General features: G+C 62.6%; 1 protein-coding gene and 1 long non-coding RNA gene across 11 annotated transcripts in view; one reads left to right on the forward strand and one right to left on the reverse strand.

Moving 5' to 3' along the window:
• The window catches only part of SEPTIN9 (septin 9), a 146,212-nt gene extending 128,475 nt beyond the window's left edge, over window positions 1–17,737 (forward strand). For all 10 annotated transcript variants that reach the window (XM_072781736.1, XM_072781740.1, XM_072781738.1 and 7 more), the window contains 9 exons: window positions 6,652–6,843; window positions 7,778–7,906; window positions 8,217–8,298; window positions 8,588–8,725; window positions 9,414–9,531; window positions 10,420–10,515; window positions 10,656–10,752; window positions 14,483–14,534; window positions 15,568–17,737. In XM_072781736.1, coding sequence (XP_072637837.1) covers window positions 6,652–6,843; window positions 7,778–7,906; window positions 8,217–8,298; window positions 8,588–8,725; window positions 9,414–9,531; window positions 10,420–10,515; window positions 10,656–10,752; window positions 14,483–14,534; window positions 15,568–15,703 — 1,040 coding nt within the window. In that variant the 3' untranslated portion in view covers window positions 15,704–17,737. The remainder of the gene's footprint in view (window positions 1–6,651; window positions 6,844–7,777; window positions 7,907–8,216; window positions 8,299–8,587; window positions 8,726–9,413; window positions 9,532–10,419; window positions 10,516–10,655; window positions 10,753–14,482; window positions 14,535–15,567) is intronic.
• Window positions 4,804–8,719, reverse strand: LOC140607219 (uncharacterized). Its single transcript, XR_012009339.1, has 3 exons — window positions 8,482–8,719; window positions 5,990–6,054; window positions 4,804–5,320 (listed from the first exon to the last, which is right to left on the reverse strand). It is a non-coding gene; the product is annotated as an uncharacterized lncRNA (long non-coding RNA).
• Window positions 17,738–18,421: the final 684 nt, after the last annotated feature.

Genomic DNA, 18,421 nt, shown 5'->3' on the forward strand with positions numbered 1-18,421 from the left:
TTTCTTGCACATCTTGTTCCAGGGCAGTTCTGTAGCCTGTGTGTGCTTGTGTGTGTGTGTCTGGTCCTTCACCTGCATTCCCCAATCCCAGGTTGGCTACAAGAGCATCTCCCTCCCCTACCACTTACACCAGAAGTGAGGAGTCCTCTCTGAGGCCTCTCTGAATTTGTCAGCTCAACCTGGGGTGACCTCCAAGAGGTGGAGGGTCCTAAAGGATGAGAATGGGCACTTTGACGTCTGCTCAGATGGGTCCGTCTGGGAGCTTTGGTGGGGCAGCAGGTGTGCCAGGCCTCTGCCGTGGGGCCTCCAACTGTACTAGGGTTTGCGTGCTTTGGCGCCCCCGCCGTGGGAGACGATCTGGGTAAGCTCGGCCAACGGCATTGGCTTTACCCCCAAGAACTTCGTCTGGGGCCTGGCTGTGACGCTGGAGCCACCTGACTGCCCCACGTGGTACCACGTGGCTGCCATGGCCCCGACAGAGCTGCTTCTGTGTTTGGCAGACGAGGCTGATGTTTGGGGAGGATGGAACTTGGGACACTGCCGGGATGCAGAACAAGGCAGCAGGACAAACAGGGAGGCGGCAGGCTGGGGGGGGTCCTCTGGGTGTCGGTTTCTGGGTCAGCCCTTGCAAGCCTTCCGTGGTGAGCTCTCTCTGCAGCTGCCCTGAGCTGGGGTGGACTGTGAGTGGCACTGGAGGCATCCCCCACCCCAAGAACGGGCTTCTTTCCAGGGTCGGCCTCACAGCCAGATGGGCAACCCACAGCCCCAGGCCCTGCGAGCTCCCCGGGTGTGTGATCCCACCATCCTTCGCAGGCCCTGGGTCTGGGCAGAGGTGCCCAGATGTGGCTGGCTCCGGCTGGGAATCACAGCCCCCGCTGGGCTGCGGGCACTTGGGAGAGGGAGGTCCCCGGTAGGGGCTGGGCAGAGCCCTGCCCGCACTTCCTTCCTGCTTTTGGACCCTGCCACCCACCTCCTGAGAAAAGTCCCGCCCAGCAGGTGTGCCTGCTGGAGGAGGGGGTGGGAGCAGTAAGTGGGTCCCACGGGGGGGGGGGGGGGGGAGCACCTGGCAGCTGCGGGGCTCCAGACCTCAGGCCTGAGCGTAGCATCTGGGGCCCAGCTGTCCTCTGAGCTGTAGAGCCGGCTGGTGGGCACTCATGGGCACAGTTGGGTTCTTTTCAGTCCGGCGCCACTGGCAGCCTCTGCTTTTCTTTCTTAATTATGACAGCTTTATTGAGATGACAGTTCCCACACCAGACAATTGACCCATTTAGAGCATGCAGTTCGGTGGCATTTATCCCGAGTTGTTTGAGCGTCCCCTCTGTCTGCTTCCAGAACATTTTCATCACCCCAAAAGGAAACCCCTTACGCATGGAGCAAGCACTCTCTCTCCCCCAGCCCCTGGCATCACTCATCTACTTGGTGTCTCTGTGGATTTGCTGATTCTGGATGTTTCGCATCAGTGGGATCGTACACGGGTGACTTTCTGCGACCAGCTTATTAAAACACTGAGCGTGACGTTTGCAAGGTTTGTCCACATGGTAGCAGGTGCCGGGTCGTCACTGCATTTTATGGCTGATACTCCCATTGTGATGTTTATCCCTTCATCCATTGCTGGATTTTAGATATTTCTCGAGTGCTGCCGTCTGGGCTCAGGAATTGGGGATACCACTGAGCAGGCCACAGTGTCCGCAGGTTCAAGGGGCTTGCAGAGGAGGGGGCGGTGGTCAGGAAGCAGGTGGCCCATCTTCTGCCCCCATGAGCAGTGCCAGTGTAGCAGGGCGGGGAGTGGGGGCTTGCAAAGGGCCACATGGAGCCAGGGCCAGAACCCAAGGCCCCTGGCACCTGCCATGCCGCCTCGTTTTCACGGTAGGATGACCGTGTCTGTTGCTGTGTCTTGCTGGGGGTCACCTGGGTTCTATTCATAGTTAGGCTGGATCCCCAGAAGAATTCACCCACTGACGGGTGAATGGATACACAGTGGAATGTTACGCAGACGTGAAGAGGAAGGACGTCGTGGCACCTGCTGCAACATGCAGGGGCCGTGAGGATGTTGGGCTCAGTGAAAGAAGCCAGACACGGGACTGTGCTGCGACCGTGCTGCGACCGTGCTGCTGAGGTCTGTAGACGGGTCAAGTTCACTGAGTCAGCAGGTGGGCCGGAGAGGCCCCTGGGGGAGCGGGAGGACAGGTTGGACTTTCGTGGGGGCAGTTTCTGTCTGGGGTGATGGAAACAGTCTGGAGGTGGACGGTGGCAATGGCTGCACGCCGTCGTGTGCATGCCGCGGGAGCAGACGCTGAAACACGGTTTAAATGGTCGAAACTTTCTGTGTGTGTATGTTTACCACAACAAAGGAAAGAATTAGGCTGGAGGAAGGTATGAGCCTGTGTGTAGGGTCACCCCAGCCTGGGTGGTCCCGGGCCTGCCTTCCACGGGGAGGTCGGTGGCCTGGGGGGCAGTGACGTCACCCTGGGCCTGAGAGCCTTGAGGGGAGAGCTGCTGGCCTGCGGCTGCTGGGCAGGGAGGGAGGCCACACCGGGGCCCCCGCGCCCAGGGCACACCCGGGGTCCCCTCCTCTGAGGTGGGGAAGCAAGGGCCTGCAGCTTGCCCTCACGCCGCATTGCCCTGCCCGAGAGCCAGGCGGGAGCAGGGAGAGAAGGCAGGCAGTGCTGTGTGACCACAAGGACGTTACTTAACCTCTGTGATCTGAACCTGAGTTTTCCTCTTTCAGAAATGGGGCTCCGCTGGGGCTCCTGGCTGGCTCGGTCCGTAGAGCATGTGACTCAACCGTTGTGAGTTCAAGCCCCAGTTGAGTGTAGAGGTTACTTAAAAACAGGATCTTTTTTAAAAACTAGCTCGGGGCTGCTGGGTGGTGTAGTTGGTTGGGCATCCGACTCTTGGCTTCTGCTCAGGCCATGATCTCGGGGTCGTGGGATCAGGCCCCGCATTGGGCTCCACACCCAGCGTGGAGTCTGCTTGGGATTCTCTCTCTCCCTCTGCCCCTCCCGCTCATGCACTCATTCTCTCTCTCTCTCTCAAATAAATAAATCTTTTTAAAAAATGGGGCTCCCTCTTGTTCTCTTAAGCTGATGAGGGTGCAGACAGAAGTATCTGGGAGGTGAATGCAAAACCTTTTTTTTACGTGAAGAACATCCCTTTCCTATTAATAGCATCTCAAGAAGTTGGGGTGTGAAACAAAACCTTCAGGTGCCAGCGCCATGGAAAGAGAATGAGGCCCCAGCCGCAGGGAGAGGTCACTGGGGGACGTGGCCTGGATGCAGGTCTGACCATCGTGGTGGAGGGGCTGCGGGCCAGCCTGGGGCAGCACAGCCCTCCACCCACCCCACACCAAGGGGACACTCCCAAGACCCGCGTCACTCCATGAGTATTGATTGTGTCCCCTCCCTGCGCAGTTCTGGAGACCCGGGGCGGTGCAGGGGAAGCTTCAGGGTCGAACAGATGGAGTGAAGGTCGCAGGTCATAGGCCTGACCTCTTTTGATGGCGTCTCACGAAGAGAAAAAAAACGCTCCGAGGACCTCAGTTTCCCCATTTGTGAAAGGAGTAGGTTGACCTAGAACTGTGTGCTGTCCAGCATTTTTGTCATTTGCCATGTGTCACTTTTTAAATATAAACTAATTAAAATCAGATCAAATAAATAAATCTAGTTCCTCGCTCGGCTGGGCTGCATTTCAAGGGCTCAGTGGCCCCCACGTGAAAACAGCTGGCAGTTGCTCAAAAAAATCAAAGATGCTGATGCCGTGCGACCTGGCGATCCCACCTGTGGGGATGTCCCCAAACGAGGCGAGAAGCAGGGTCCCTGGCTACTTGCACACCTGTATGCGGAGCCGTGTGCGAGAGCAGCTCAGGCGTCCGTGGAGGGATGAACAGATACGCAGGACGTGCTCTAGCCACGCCGGGCACTTGTGCTCAGCCTCGAGAACGAAGGGTGTCCTGACACCTGCTGCGACATGTGCAGACCTTGAGGACATTATGTCACATGCAGTAAGCCAGCCCCCAGTGGGCGAGCGCTGTTAAGATTCCCCTTTATTGAGGGGTCCCTGGAGCAGCCAGTTGCACAGACAGTAGGATGGGCCCCCCCCCGGGGGGGGGGGAGAAGGAGGGCGGTTCGGGTGTCACGGGGAGAGAATCGCAGTTCCGCGAGGTGGAAAGCTTCTGGAGATCGACTGTACGACAAGGTGAACGTATTTAACGCCACCGCACCGGACACTTAAAATGGTTGGTGGCAAATGTCAAGTTTTGTGTATCTCTTACCACGATTAAGGAGACAGTCACAGTGGCTACAGCGTCCGACCGCGCGGGGGCACAGAATGGGGGCCTCTCGGAGGGTGGTGGAGAGACGGAGGAGACGGCCCCTGTTGTCGCTCCGGGCCGGCAGGAGCAGGTCCCTGGTGACTCTCCGTGGGAAGCAAGTGTTCAGAGAAAGTGTCCCTGGGCCGGTTTGTCTGATGGGGCCTCTGCTTTTTCCACGTGGAGGCCCTGGAGGCAGACTCCACAGCCTGCCACCTCCCGGCAGGGCAGGACAAACTGGGGTGGCTGCCCCCGGAGAGGAGAGGCTGGCAGGATGGACCCTCACCTGCGCCGAGGGAAGGATGGGGCTTGTCGCTTTATTATTATTATTTCTTGAGCAGGGCCCTGGGGGGCAGGATGTTTGCTTTGTGGTTTGAGTTTCTGCAGTGGATGTTGGCGCCCACGGAGGGGGCCAGCTGGAGCAGAGGCCGGAGGGGAGGAGGGAGCTGGAGCGGAGGGGGTGCAGGGGGGAGGGAGGGGGAGAGAGGGGAGGGGGGCGCCCAGGCCCGGACAGAATGGCTCCCAGACCCACAGGCAGATGGAAGCAATTTGGGGTCACGTGGGGCTGGGCTGAACTGCTGGCCTGCAAGAGGAGGCCCCACGGCTGCCTCCAGGAAGCAGCCCCACAGCCACATGTTCAAGGCCAGATGCAGCGCTTGTCTTTGTTTATTTAAAGATGCTGGAGCTCGAGCTCGGGGACAGTGTTTCTGAAGAGGGAGCAGAGGCAGATGCCTTCTGGGCGCTGCTGGGAGGAGGCCCGAGGCTGTCATCGCTGGCCTGGGCGGGGGGCAGCGGGGGTCCCCGGCGCTTTCACATGTGCTCTGTTATTTGCTCCATCCCCCATCCGGTGAAGTAGGAATTACCCACGCTTTGTGGGGCTGAGAAAATGGAGAAGTTGAGTGACTTTGTGTGGATAAGCCGCCCACGCTCCGATTCTGGAACTGGTCAGCAGATGGTCCCTCCTTGTCGTGGGTGGGAAGGGTGCCTGCCCCCGCTGTCCACGCCCTCTGACACCTAGAAGACAGAGGTGTGGCTGCCGAGGTGCGAGCCGGCCGGGCCCACTGGGGTTTGGTGGTTGCAGGAGCATCTGGTCACTTCCCCAGGAAGTGGAGGCACAGTGTGTCTGAGGCCCCCGCGGTGGCCTTCTGGCCGGGCAGCCCGTGCCTGCTGCTTCCTCGGGGCGGGGCCGGGAGGACACGACCCTGTTCCCCCCCCTCCCCTGCCCAGCACACACCCGGGAGTAGGAAAATGGGGGTTCCAGGGCTGATGCCCAGGGAGCCAACCAGCCCCACCCCGCGGGGACCCGGGAGACGTCGAGGTGCACCGTGTGCTTTCTTCCCGTGAGCTTGGTGTGCACCGGACAGGCCCGTGAGCACCCCCGGGAAGTGGGGTGGAGCTGACATTCCTCCTGAGTGGTCGAGGGGTGGGAAGGGCCTGGATGCACCAGGGCAAGGGAGGCTGCCAGGGGAACTGAGAGGCTGCCCGAGGAAAGGTGCGGCCAGGCGTGTGTGGTGTGTCTAGGGGCGCACCGGGACGGGGTGCTCCTGCCAGGCCCTCGGGGGGACCCGCATTGCGGTGAGCACCTCTCACGTCCCCACTGGGTGCCTCCTGGTCGTCCCTCCCTTAGGCCTCTGACCTGGACGTGCAGACTCCCAAGGGCGGCCAGGGGAGGAAGGTTCTGACCTGCAAGCTGCAGAAGCTTGAGTTGCTTCTAGAAGCAGCTCCGTCCCATCTGCCCGTCCACAGACCTGAAAGCAAAAGCTGTGGTTGTGGGGAACACAGGTGCTGGGCTGAGAGGAGAGCCCACTGGGCCCAGTCCAGGGTGGGGGGCAGGGAGCTGCCCCGGGGCCCTCTCCGCCTGCCCTCCTCGCCCGGGGAACAGCTGGGCCCCCCTGGAGGAGCATTGCTCGGGGATTGAACACGCCTTGCCCAGGAGGGGCAGGATGGTGAGGACTCGGGTCCTCCTTTCAATCCCAAGAAGGCTGTCCTCTCCTTTGTCCTGGTTCACAGGCTGGCCCCAGACACTCAGCTGTTTGGCCCCAAGGGTCTCGAGGCCCCCAGGCTGCAGCAGGTGCTGGGGCCTATTGCAGCCAGGTGCTGGAGGCGGAGAGGGCCCACCTGGGTGCCCTGGGGCAGGGTGGAGGCTGGGAAGAGGAGGGCTGGGGTCAGCGCTGTATTGGAGCCGAGGGAAGGGCACCGTGCAGGGCGGCCTTTAGGTCTAGGGTGTTCCACAGGGGTCTCTTGGACAGCGGAGCCTCAGTTTCCCTGTTTGAGAAGTGGGAGTGGTGTAGGTGCTTTGCAGATGCCTGTGTCTGACCCCCGACACCCCTACTGTCCCCCCACAGCCCCTGAGGCAGCTCCCGGCTGCATTGGCGACATGGCCGACACCCCCAGAGATGCTGGGCTGAAGCAGGCGCCCGCGCCCCGGAACGAGAAGGCCCCCGCGGACTTCGGCTACGTGGGGATCGACTCCATCCTGGAGCAGATGCGCAGGAAGGCCATGAAGCAGGGCTTCGAGTTCAACATCATGGTGGTCGGTGAGTCTGCGCCCCACGCCGGGACCCTGCACCGGGGGCTTTGGGGCTCAGTCTCCTCTTCTGAAAACCAGGGTGGCTGCATGCAGTCTGCGGGGCGGATCGCCCTGTCTGAATCCCGAGGTGGCAGGTCAGGGCGGGCCCCCGGAGCCAGGCAGCTGGGTCCCCCTATCCCCACGCTGGGCTCTATGCCCATGACCCTCGTGAGCAGGAGGGGCCTTCCAGTCACAGCCTAGTCCAGCTCCCCCCCACCCCCGTGCCCTCCACCCTCTGTCCTCCAGTTGTGGGAGGGGACTTGGTGAGTGAGGTTGGGGCACACGGCAAGGCCAGGAGCGCTTCTGGGGCCCAGGCACCTGGGAGGCACGCAGGAGATGGTCTGATGTCCTGGGGGCTCCCTGGCCAGTCAGCCTCTCAGTGGCAGGGTCTGCGGTTAGGGGACCAGCCAGTGGGTGTCCCGTCCCTGTCAGTGAGGCCCCAGCTGCCCACCGTCCAGGGGCCACTGTCCTGCCCCAGAAGGAACCGACTAGGGGCTTTTCACCAAGCCCAGGGGTTGCCCAGCTGCAGGCTTTATGCTGAACGTGCCTGCACTTCCCACCCAGATGACCCCCAGAAACGAGGTGGCCCGGCCGTGGTTAGACCGTGGCAGGTTTGCAGAGCCTCCTGGTATGTCGAGCTCTGGAGAGGAGAGCTGCACGGGGCCCCGGCCCCCCCACATGGCCTCCTCCGGGCTGCTCTGCATCTCGGCTCCTCTTGGGCCCTCTGGGTCCTGCCCTGCTACAGGGCACCACGAGAGCTGGGCCACTGCCTGGGCATCCCAGCCCTTCCTGCCTCCGGAGCTCCCCCTGCCCCGGGGCCCCCACGGGAGGGGTGCTGGGGGGCAGTGCCGAGGTGCTGCTGAATCGCAGGGCCCGCTGACTGGCTCCCATCCTCTCCGCAGGGCAGAGCGGCCTGGGGAAGTCCACCTTGATCAACACCCTCTTCAAATCCAAAATCAGCCGGAAGTCGGTACAGCCCACCTCGGAGGAGCGCATCCCCAAGACCATTGAGATCAAGTCCATCACGCACGGTGAGCGCTGGGGTGGGGCTGGGGGTGCCGAGTCGGGGATGCTCTCCAGGACCCCTGCAGGCCCTGGTCAGAAGGAGCCCCCCCCCGCCCCAGATGACTGAGTTTGCCACCAAAACCCATGGGCAGCAGCTGCCCAAGATGACCGTCACCAGCCCCTGCTGGGCTTCGCTGCTGGCTGCGGTCGTCTCCCTGGCGTCACCTGGGGAGGGGGGTCATCGCTGGTCACCCATGTGACCCCGGGGCCTCGGGGTGGGGCTGTAAGGGTCCGGAGTCTCCCCCTGAGCCTGGTGGGTGCTGTGATTCTGTGCAGATATTGAGGAGAAAGGCGTCCGCATGAAGCTGACCGTCATCGACACCCCGGGGTTCGGGGACCATATCAACAACGAGAACTGGTAAGAGCCCATTGGGCTGCTCCTGGCCTCAGAGGCCCCCAAATCCCCGACCAACGCAGTTACCCTGGGAATCTTGCCCTCGCCCTCCCCCTGGGGTCAAAGGTCACCATGGGAGGCTGGTTTGGGAGCTCAGGGAAGGCTGCGGCCTCTGCTCAGAAAGCCCAACACCCCCGGCCCTTGTACCTGGAAGACTGGGTACCGGGTGGGGAATCAGGGGACTGGCGGCCTGCGGGAGGGGACGGGGCGGGAGCCGTCGCCTGGTGCGGCCTGACGGGGCCTCTCCGCGCAGCTGGCAGCCCATCATGAAGTTCATCAACGACCAGTACGAGAAGTACCTGCAGGAAGAGGTCAACATCAATCGGAAGAAGCGCATCCCGGACACGCGCGTGCACTGCTGCCTGTACTTCATCCCCGCCACCGGCCACTCGTGAGTCCTGCGCGGGGTCACCTCCCCGGGTCCCCGGTCCCGCGTGGTCAGGGCGGCTCTGTGCAGCCTGGTTCAGGACCCCGGGCTGTGTCTGTGACTGCTGCTCTCGCCAGGGCGGGGGGAAGAGCGGGCACAGCTCTGCCCCAGGGTGGGAGGAGGGTGCCGGCCCCTCGAGGGCCCCCGCGATGCTGCCCCACACCCGCTCAGGGCGCGTTTCCGGGTGGCGGGGGGCCGTTGAGGGCCAGGGCCTTAACCGACGTCAGACTGCGGCACGCTGGAGCCAGTGGGCCTGGGTCTGGGGGCACCGTGGACAGCAGCCTGTTCCAGAAGCTTGGCCGGGTGCTTCCTCCTGCCTGTCCCTCCCAAGGGAAGCCCCGCAGCCTTCGGAGCAAGAGCAGCCCCAGCTGCCGTCTCTGAGAGGACACCCCAGCCAGGACGGTGCTCAGAGCGGGCCTGTCCCCAGCCTGCCCGGCCCGGCCCGGCTCGTGTCTAGGGAATGCCCTCTGCCTCTTTCCTGTCCCTTATCAGGGCTTGGCTGGCACTCGAGTCACGGCCTTGGCCGGGCTGGCACGTCCCCGCCCCGGGAGCCCGCACGGGCACCCTGAGGGCCCTGTCTCAGCTCCAGCCGGCGCCTCTCGTTCTGTCCCCGTCCCCGCCGCCCCTACTCATCCACGCCGTTCCCTTCCAGCCTCAGGCCCCTGGACATCGAGTTCATGAAGCGCCTAAGCAAAGTAGTGAACATCGTTCCCGTCATCGCCAAGGCCGACACGCTGACCCTGGAGGAGAGGGTCTACTTCAAGCAGCGGGTAGGGCTCCCCGCCTCCATACGGCCCTCGACGGAGCGAGGCCGTCAGACACGGCATGCCGGGCTTTTCTTAGATGGAAGAGAAAGCGCAAAGGGGGTGGTCTCCACCGTGGGGACAGGGGGCCGCATCTCCCTTCCCTACGTCAGGCTGCCGTCCACGCAGGCGGGCGCGCCCGGGGCTGCTGCCTCCTCGCAGGCCACATGTCAGAACCACACCTGGCCCTATAGACCCTCTACTCAGTGGGCGTGAACCAGGAGGCCCTTCTGTCTAATCCCCGAAGCTCTGCATGCCCCCCCACCGCATGCCCCCCCACCGCATGCCCCCCCACCGGGCCTCAGCCCATGGCCTCAGGTGTGGGGCTTCTCCCAGCATGCTGAGAGGGGACTGCCCTTGCCATGGCCGTGTTGGCTGGCGGAGGAGCCTGCGCACGGCGGTGGGTCTGTGCTTAGGGCAGAGATGACGGCTGTGCACGGGAGTGTCCCTGTGTCTGCAGGAGCTGGTGCCACAAAGGGTAGTGACAGTCCTGACACGGGCAGGTGCGTGCTGGGCTGCAGAGGGCCTGTGCAGCATCCGGGGCCCGCCAGGACAGAGGGCTTCCGGGTAGAGCTCGAGGGTGACTCGACAACCCCAAGCTGCCATCTTTGGGGTGCGATGCGGCTGGATAGGCAGGACGGGGAGCCGCGTAGGACTTGGGCCAGCTGCCCCTCCTCCGCCCAGGAGGCTCCAGAACTGGAGTATCAGGGTCACCAGCCCCGCAGAGCCCGCCCTTCACCCCAAGCTGGGCCCCCTCACTTTCTGGAGGTCACAGTGGGGGCGGATCCGGGGCGGGGGCAGCGGTCCAGCTGGCTGTGTGGACGGTGCCCACACCTCCCCCCTCTGGATCCCCAGATCACCGCGGACCTGCTGTCCAATGGCATCGATGTGTACCCTCAGAAGGAGTTTGACGAGGACTCGGAGGACCGGCTGGTGAACGAGAAGTTCCGAGTGAGTGGGTGGGCCGGATGCGGTGCCCAGGGGCCCCTCGATTCCTGCTAGAGGGCACGGCGGGGCGGCTCCTCCCAGGGGCCCAGGGGCACACCGGCCTTTGCACACACACCTGACCAGAGCCCCTGTCCCTCCCCCAGGAGATGATCCCGTTCGCCGTGGTGGGCAGTGACCATGAGTACCAAGTGAATGGGAAGAGGATCCTCGGAAGGAAAACCAAATGGGGCACCATAGAAGGTAATCACCAAGCCGCTGAGGCCCCCGGCAGATCAGAAAGCTAAAGCTGCTTCTGCTGACCTGAAGCCTATGCACCAGAGCCCCAGCTGGGTGCTCATGGGTCACGTGGCCCCTCTCGGCCACAGGGAGGGGGACAGGTGGCTTCCCCGGGGCCCACAGCCCTTAGCTGTTGGAGCTCTACCCCAATCCCCCAGGGGGCAGGGAAATAGCCAGAGAGAAAGGAGCTAGGCGGGGTCCTGCCAAGTTCTGGTGCTGGTGTTTCATAGCCACGCGGTGTGACCCTGGACACCTTGCTTCACCTCCCTGGGCCTAGGACAGGGCTGGGCCCTGTGGCTCCGTCCAGCCCTGAGAACCAGACGTCCGCCCCCTGCAGCAGTTCCCAGGACCCCCACATCTTAGTGCCCTGGGGGCTGCTCGAACAAGTTAGCGCAGACCCGGTGGCTTGAAACCGAAAATGATTCTCCTGGTTCTAGAGGCCCGACGTCAAGGCGTCAGCAGGGTGGTTCCTTGCGGAGGCCCGGAGGGGGGACATGTCCCACCAGGCCTGTCTCCTGGGGGCTGCCAGCCATCCTCAATGTCCCTTGGCTTCCCTGCCTGCACCCCCCCACCCTGCCCCCCGTCTCCGCTCCACCTTCAGCTTTCTGTGTCTGTCTTCTCAGAAGGACATTTGTCGTTGGCTTAGCGTCCCCCTAAGATCCAGGATGACCCCCTGTTATGGTCTTTACCTCAATCACATCTTCAAAAACACTTTCCAAATAAGTTCTGGGTCACGAGTAGCGAGGAGCTGGGTGTTGGGCGTGGTGTGGGCAGCACAGTTCACCCCCGTCAGGTGCTGGCGCCCTAGGTGGGCCCCACCCCGGGTGTTTCTTCACCACCCGCTCTGTTTCATCCTCCCTCTTTGGGACAGAGGAGGGAGGAAGGACAGATTGAAATGGGCTGCTTTGTTCTTCGATCCTGGGGCCGATCCCGGGGCCGATCCCCGGCCGAGGGCCCAATATAGAGAAGGTCCAGAAGGCGCTGCCCCCCCGCCGCCACCCTCACCCCTCTGTGGAACTGGGCAAGTCCCTTAATCCCCCAGGGCCTCCATGCTCACCATCCTTAAAATGGGTACCATGGGCCAAGATTTTAGTAAAATGCAGAACGTCCCAAGGACTTCTGGAGCTTTTAGGGCAAACAAACACGCTGAGAAAGTGAGGGCCGTGAAAACCGCTGGTCAGGGGGCTCCATCCGTGCCCGCTTCACAGGCATTATCCTGCTGCCTGCCTGCCCCTCCTGCAGGAGGCTGCGCTGCGGAGCCCCAGGGCCCAGCCCTGCTCTGCTGAAGCCTGGGCGAGGCCTGGAGAGGCCCGCGGACCTGCCTCGGGTGCCCACGGGTGCCGATCGGGTGCAGGATGGTGTTTTACGAACCCACCTCTCCCTGGGTGTTTGCTGGCTCCGCCTGCTGCAGATCTCCCCTCCTCCAAGGGTTGTGACCCCTGGGGGGTCTCTGGGGGCGCTGCTCGGCTCACAACCAGCCTTTCCCTGGGCTTGTCGACAACTGCCTTGGCTCCGCCTCGTCTTGAAATGTTGCTGTTTAGGAACTGGTTCACGGACACGCGCTCTGGAGGGTGAAGTGTGGGATAGGAAGGGCCCGTGGGGGGCGCCTGGGGGGCTCAGTGGGTGAAGCCTCTGCCTTCAGCTCAGGTCATGATTCCAGGGTCCTGGGATCAAGCCCCTCATTGGGCTTCCTGCTCAGAGGGAGGCTGCTTCTCCCTCTGCCGCTCCCTGTGCTCGTGGTGCTCGCTCCCTGTCCTGCTTGATCTCTCTCCAATAAATAAATAAAATCTTAAAAAAAAAAAAAAAAAAGGCCAGAGGCCACAGAGGCTTGGGGGCAGCCCAGGGATGGACACGCGTCTGCTGCCCCCTGGCGGCCTGCTCCGGCCTGCTGTGTTGGGCCCTAGATCCTGTGACTCGTGTGCGGTGGCACCTGTAAGGACAGTGGCGAGGTGGTGGGTCTCCCACTCCCGCAGCCTGTATGAGGACCCTGGAGGGCCCTGGAGGAGCTACGTCAGCGTAGCTCAGCTTCCCCAGAACAGGGCTGGCTCTTTATCTCCGGGACCGTGTGTGCTGATAGCGGACCTGAGGGATGCTCTGTGCTCGCCCCTGGCAGCAGGAGCTGTTGCCTCGTTCTTGCCCACCCCACCCCGCCCCTCCCCGTCCCTTCCCGTTCCTGGTCCTGTTTCCTTGATCTTCCCTGCCACTTGGGGTGCACCATCCTGAGATGTTCCGCTCATCCTGGGAAACGGCCGGGTGTCTTCGGGAGCTGGGTGGGGTGTGATACCGCACACAGTCGGCTCATCCAATGCTCTCGAGTCCCTGAGATGTGGGTGACCTTTGAGCCCCCACTTTACAGAGGAGGAAACCGAGGGTCAGAGAGGCCAGGAGGACTCAAGCTGAGGCCAGGGGAAGCAGCCACACTCATGCTCACATTCCCAGCTTGGGGCTCTGCTCTTCCCGCCCGCTCTCCCTGCTTGTAGCAACGCCATGTGGGAGCCGGTCGGTGGAAGGTTCTAGTGCAGGCACAGCCCCGTGCGGGTGGGGGTGTCAGAGGCGCATGGAGGGCGGAAGCCAGGCAAGCAGCAACTTGGAATAAGATCTAGAACTCAAGGGCTCGGCAAGGCAGAGGCACTGGGGCTTTTTCTCCGCAGCCCTGCCTGGCAGCTTACAGGGCGGCGGGGAGACAGACTCATTCCCTGCCCTCTGAGCCCCAGTTCCTGAGACCGCAGAGGAGGGGCCGTGGTGCTGGCTTGTGGGGTGTGAGGAGATTGGATTAAACGTGCAGGCGCCCCGCACCTGACGTCTCTCCGTGCGTGCTCTGTGCCCGCCTCCTGCGGCGTAGACGGTTAGCGGCCTGCGGGTGCGCGACAATCACACACCCCGGTGGTGCGGCTTAGTGATGAGGCCAGCAATGAGACTGTCACCAGCTGTGCCCCCAGCCACCACGGGGGTGCCGCTCGGATCCTCATGGGGGACCTGAGGGCCCCCTCCCTGCCCCGTCTTCCCACGTCCCCAGAACTGTCCCCTGCAGCCAGAGCGCGATGTGAATGCTAACGCGTGTGGGAGAGCGCCCGCTGGGGCACAGGGTCTTTAGGACGCCACCTTCGACTCCTGACCCTGTCCCGGCTTCAGGGATCCCCTGGGACATCCTGCTCTTCCCAGAAGCCTCCCTGGTTCCCAGTGAGGAGCCGTGGCCCCACTGCTCTGGCCAAGGTGTTATGTATTTACTGAGGAGAGAGAGAGAGAGAGAGAGAGAGAGCACAAGCAGGGGGAGCGGCAGAGACACAGGCAGAGGGAGAAGCAGGCTCCCCGCTGAGCAGGGAGCCCGATGTGGGGCTCGATCCCAGGACCCCAGGATCATGACCTGAGCTGAAGGCAGATGCTTCGCCCACTGAGCCCCCCCAGGAGCCCCTAACACCGGCCCTCCTGCCCGTAGCCCGCTGCTGGGTGGAGGGTTCCTGTGTCCTGTCACCACTCAACCAGAACCCTCTGGAGAGCAGGAGCCCCGTCGGGCCTGCCAAGGTCGTATCCGCAGAGCCGGGTGCCCGTGAGGGGCCCAGTACTCCCCTGTGGGGTGGTGACTCCCATGCCCACCTGCCCAGGCTCCTCTTGGCACCAGAACCTCTCAGGGAGGGGAGCGGCAGGGCTGGGGAGGGCCTTTGGGTGACATTAAAGCTCCTCTGTCTCTTCTCAGTTGAGAACACCACCCACTGTGAGTTTGCCTACCTTCGGGACCTCCTTATCAGGTGAGTCAGGGCTGTGGGCTGTCGGCTTGGCCCCCTGAAGGCCCCGAGAGGCCCCTGAATGAGGAGTGTAGGCAGTGGGGGAGCAGGCCTGGACAGCAGCTGGCCTGACCCCCCCCCCCCAGGAGGACCTCCGAAGTCCGTTGGCCTAAAACACTGCCATGGAAATGAAGCAGAAAGTAGAAATTCTTCCTCTAGATGATGTCACCTGGGTGGGAAGGGGGCCAGGTTCTCCTCTCTGCAGCCTGGGTCCATTAGATTCAGGGCCTCAGGGGCCTTTGGTGCCAGGCATGGGGGCGGCGTCCCCCACTCCCATCCCAGTGTCCTCTGACCGCACTGCTTTGACCTAGCTGAGGCTCCTTGGTGTCCCCTGGGCGGCCACCCCTAAGCCTATAGAGCGGGGGTGGGGGTGGGGGTGGGGGGCTCCCGCTGTGGCACCAGGGGCTCCCCGCTTCTCAGCAGGTGGATGCATTCTAGGAATCTAGGAATGAAGTCAAGGGGAGGGACAAGGCTATCTCTTGGGGCCTCTAAGTTGGGGGGATGGGCTGTGGCTTCGGGGGGTGACCCCACCATGCTGGAAAGCCTGGCAGCAGAAGACACCGTCCCCCCCCCCGCCCCGCCACTTTCCAGTCTGTCCTGAGGGCCTGGGCTGCAGGGGAGGGAAAACCCGAGCATAGGACCAGTGGGGTCGACCAGCACTCCAGCTCAGGCCCTGGCCCCAGGACCACTGGTCCTTGCCCCGCCCCCCCCACCTGGCCAATGGCCTGGGGCTTCTAGGTGGCAGCAAGGACATTCCAGTGTTGTCCCCTCTGAGTTCGCACCCAGCCCCTGCCCTTAGACTTGACACGGGGGGACGGGGGCACAAGCAGTGGGACGTTTGTGTTCTTGTGCCTCGGAGACGGCACCCACAACCCCGCCAGGCCTGGGCCCTGGCCCACCTACTGGCCCCTCCTGGGGGGGCCCCCTGAAAGCCAGGGGGTGGGGACTGGGGTCGGCCCCATCTTGTGACCTCCCTGTATCGTGGCCCTCCTTCCAGGACACACATGCAAAACATTAAGGACATTACCAGCACCATCCACTTCGAGGCCTACCGGGTGAAGCGCCTGCACGAAGGCAGCAGCGCCGTGTCCAACGGCGTCGACGAGAAGGGGCCCGAAGCCCAGGAGATGTAACCCACCCGCCCTGCCCCCGGGACCCTGCCCCCCAGTCCTCTCCAGCACCACCCCCAGGCCTGCCCACGTGCCCCGTCTTATTTTATATCATTTCCTCCGTTCGTCATCGTCCTCCGCCCCCTGACACGCTGCCGAGTAACGACACGCCGTGTGCCCTCCTGAGTATGCGTGTTATTAGCCGCTGACTCCGGGGCCTGGACCGGCCTGGGCTTCGGAGAGGCCGCGCCCCTCTGGCTGTCCCCGAGGTCTGGGGGGGGCAGGAGGGGCCCCCCCATTCCGCGTCAGTCCCCATCCCCAGGCGCAGCTCCCGGTCGCCACAGCCTCCGATCAGGACAGGGTGGTGTGGGGGGAGACCCGGAGCCCCCTCCCGCCCCCTCCCTGCACGGCCCCAGGCCCTAAGGGCCCTAACTCAGACCCGGAACTCAGAGAGCCCCCGCCCTTGCCCCACCCATCGGGAGAAGAGTTGATTCCATGAGATGCAAGTTGCCGATTGCTTAGACCCAGCAAGGCCCACTGGCTGCCTGCTGCCCGCCCCCCACCCCCCCACGAGCCCCCACGAGCCCCCACGAGCCCGTCCTGGAGCAGAAAGTGCCTTTATCTCAGCCGTCCACGAGCCAGCGTCCTTTCCCCCGCCGTCCCCTCCGCCGGAACTGGGGACAAGTCAGACAGAGAGAGGTGTGCCTCCATCTCTCCGTCGTCCCCCCTCCCCCCAGGATTTGATTGAGCCTTCAAGGGAAGGAAAAGGATGCACCCCACTCCAGCCCACCCCCATGATTCTGGGGAAGGTCCAAGCAAGTGAATCTGGTGGAGGAGATGAGGAGGAGGTGACTGCCGGAAGGAGGGGGCTGTGGGCCGAGCCTGGGCCTGTCAGAGCGGCCCTAGTGGCCCCGGTGTCTGCCCTGCATCGCCCCACAGAACTGGGAACTGGGAGAGAGTGTGTGTGTCCGTCTGTCTGTTTAGACACCTCTTTGGCCCAAGATGCTCTGGTTAAATTATGCCCAGGCGGCCACCCCAGGTACACATGCAGCCCTCCCGGGCCAGGCCTTGCTGACACCATGACCCCAGGAGCTTTTCATGGCCCTAAATGTGCCTGGGCTCCTGTGCCCCAGAGCCCATCGTAAAGACACCCCCACCCCGCAGAGAAGGAAAGGTCAGGAGTCAGGTGCACTTGGCCCATCGTCAGGCTGCAGACGGGATTTTCCAAGCAGGGCTGTGCCAGTCGCTCCTGGTCCTGCTCCTTCACCCTCTGTCTCCCCCGAGAGACCAGCAGGGACCCTCGCACAGCAGAGGGCAGGTGAGATGAGACCCAGGTGAGGTGCACGTCTGTCTGCACCCCCCGGGCCGGCTCACTGCAACCCGTGAGAACAGCAGTGGAGGAAGGGGGTGCAGAGAGGCCTGTGCAGAGGTGTGTGTGTACGCACACCTACGATATGCGTGCATCACGTGTTCTCTCCCCACCCAAGACAGGAAGGACCCCTCAGTGAAACCGTTGACTTGCCGACTTGCCGTGTTTTTGCCAAAACCAAGATTGCGAAGGACACCTCCACCTCCAGCGGCGGGGCGGGGGGCGAGGGGCGGCCTCCCCGGCCGGGTGGACTCGCTTTCCTTCTCTGTAGCCAGACCTTGAAAAAATTGTGACTTTCACTGGGATCTGTTCCGCAGTGGCCTTTTGCTATGTGCCTCCTGAGAAATTCGTCTTTTTGTATAAATAACAAAGTTGAAAATGTATTTCCTGAAATAAATGTCCGAAAGCAAACCTGGAAGGGGGGATGTGTTCCTCTTCCTGGCCCCGGAGGCGCGGCCTTCCTTGCAGAGGAAGCCGGCACCGGGGTGCTTGCTGGGTGTGGGGGGCTGTTTAATGGTGGCGGGGACGCCGGTTTCGGGGAATCCAGAAGCACTCGTTTCTCTGGAAAGCCAAGGGCAGAGCTTTCCTAATTTATTCACTGAAGGAGGCTTGGGAGGGTTTCCCACGGGGAGGCGCTGCCAGCTGCTTCTGTTCCTATATTGTTGGAAATAAAGTTTTTCTTCTTAAAATCCGCCCTATCAGATTGGACCCTATGAACTGGTCAGTATTTGACAGTATTTCCACACTGGCGAGTTTGTGCCTAGAGAACGGGGAGGAGACAGGTTCCGGAGGGTGCCGTGGGCAGGGGGCGTGAGCTCGAGCGTTCTGGACCCAAGCCCTTTGGCTTGAAACCACCGCGACCCCCAGGGTGCCTCTGGGTGTCCAGGGGATCTCTGGGGCTGCCTAAAACGACAAAAATACTCTCCCAGTGCTTTTTTTTTTCTTTTTTAAAATTTTATTTATTTAAGAGAGGCAGAGGGAGAAGCAGGTTCCCTGCGGGGAGCCCGGTGCTGGACTTGACCCCAGGACCCCGGGATCACGCCCTGAGCCGACCAGGTGCCCTATTCTGTGACTGTTCTGGAGGCCGAGAGCCCAAGATTGGGGTGTCGGCAGGCTATGCCTGGCTCTGGCCTCCTGCTCTGTGCTTTTGTCCTTGCAGACAAGAAACCGATTTCTTGCCCGATTTCTTGCCTGGCACTCCCATTGGGTTTGGGGCCCACCTTAATCCAGGGTGGCTTCATCCCGTCCTTACCTTGTATCTGGAAAGACGCTATTTGCAAATAAGGCCACGTTCTGAGGTTCTGCAAGGACATGAATTCGGGGGAAGGTGGGTGCTGTTCCAGCCCAGGTGTCCCCTTCCCCCTCCATCTCTG

This window comes from Canis lupus, chromosome 16, assembly GCF_048164855.1.
Source record: "Canis lupus baileyi chromosome 16, mCanLup2.hap1, whole genome shotgun sequence".
Taxonomy (NCBI): Eukaryota; Metazoa; Chordata; class Mammalia; order Carnivora; family Canidae; genus Canis; species Canis lupus.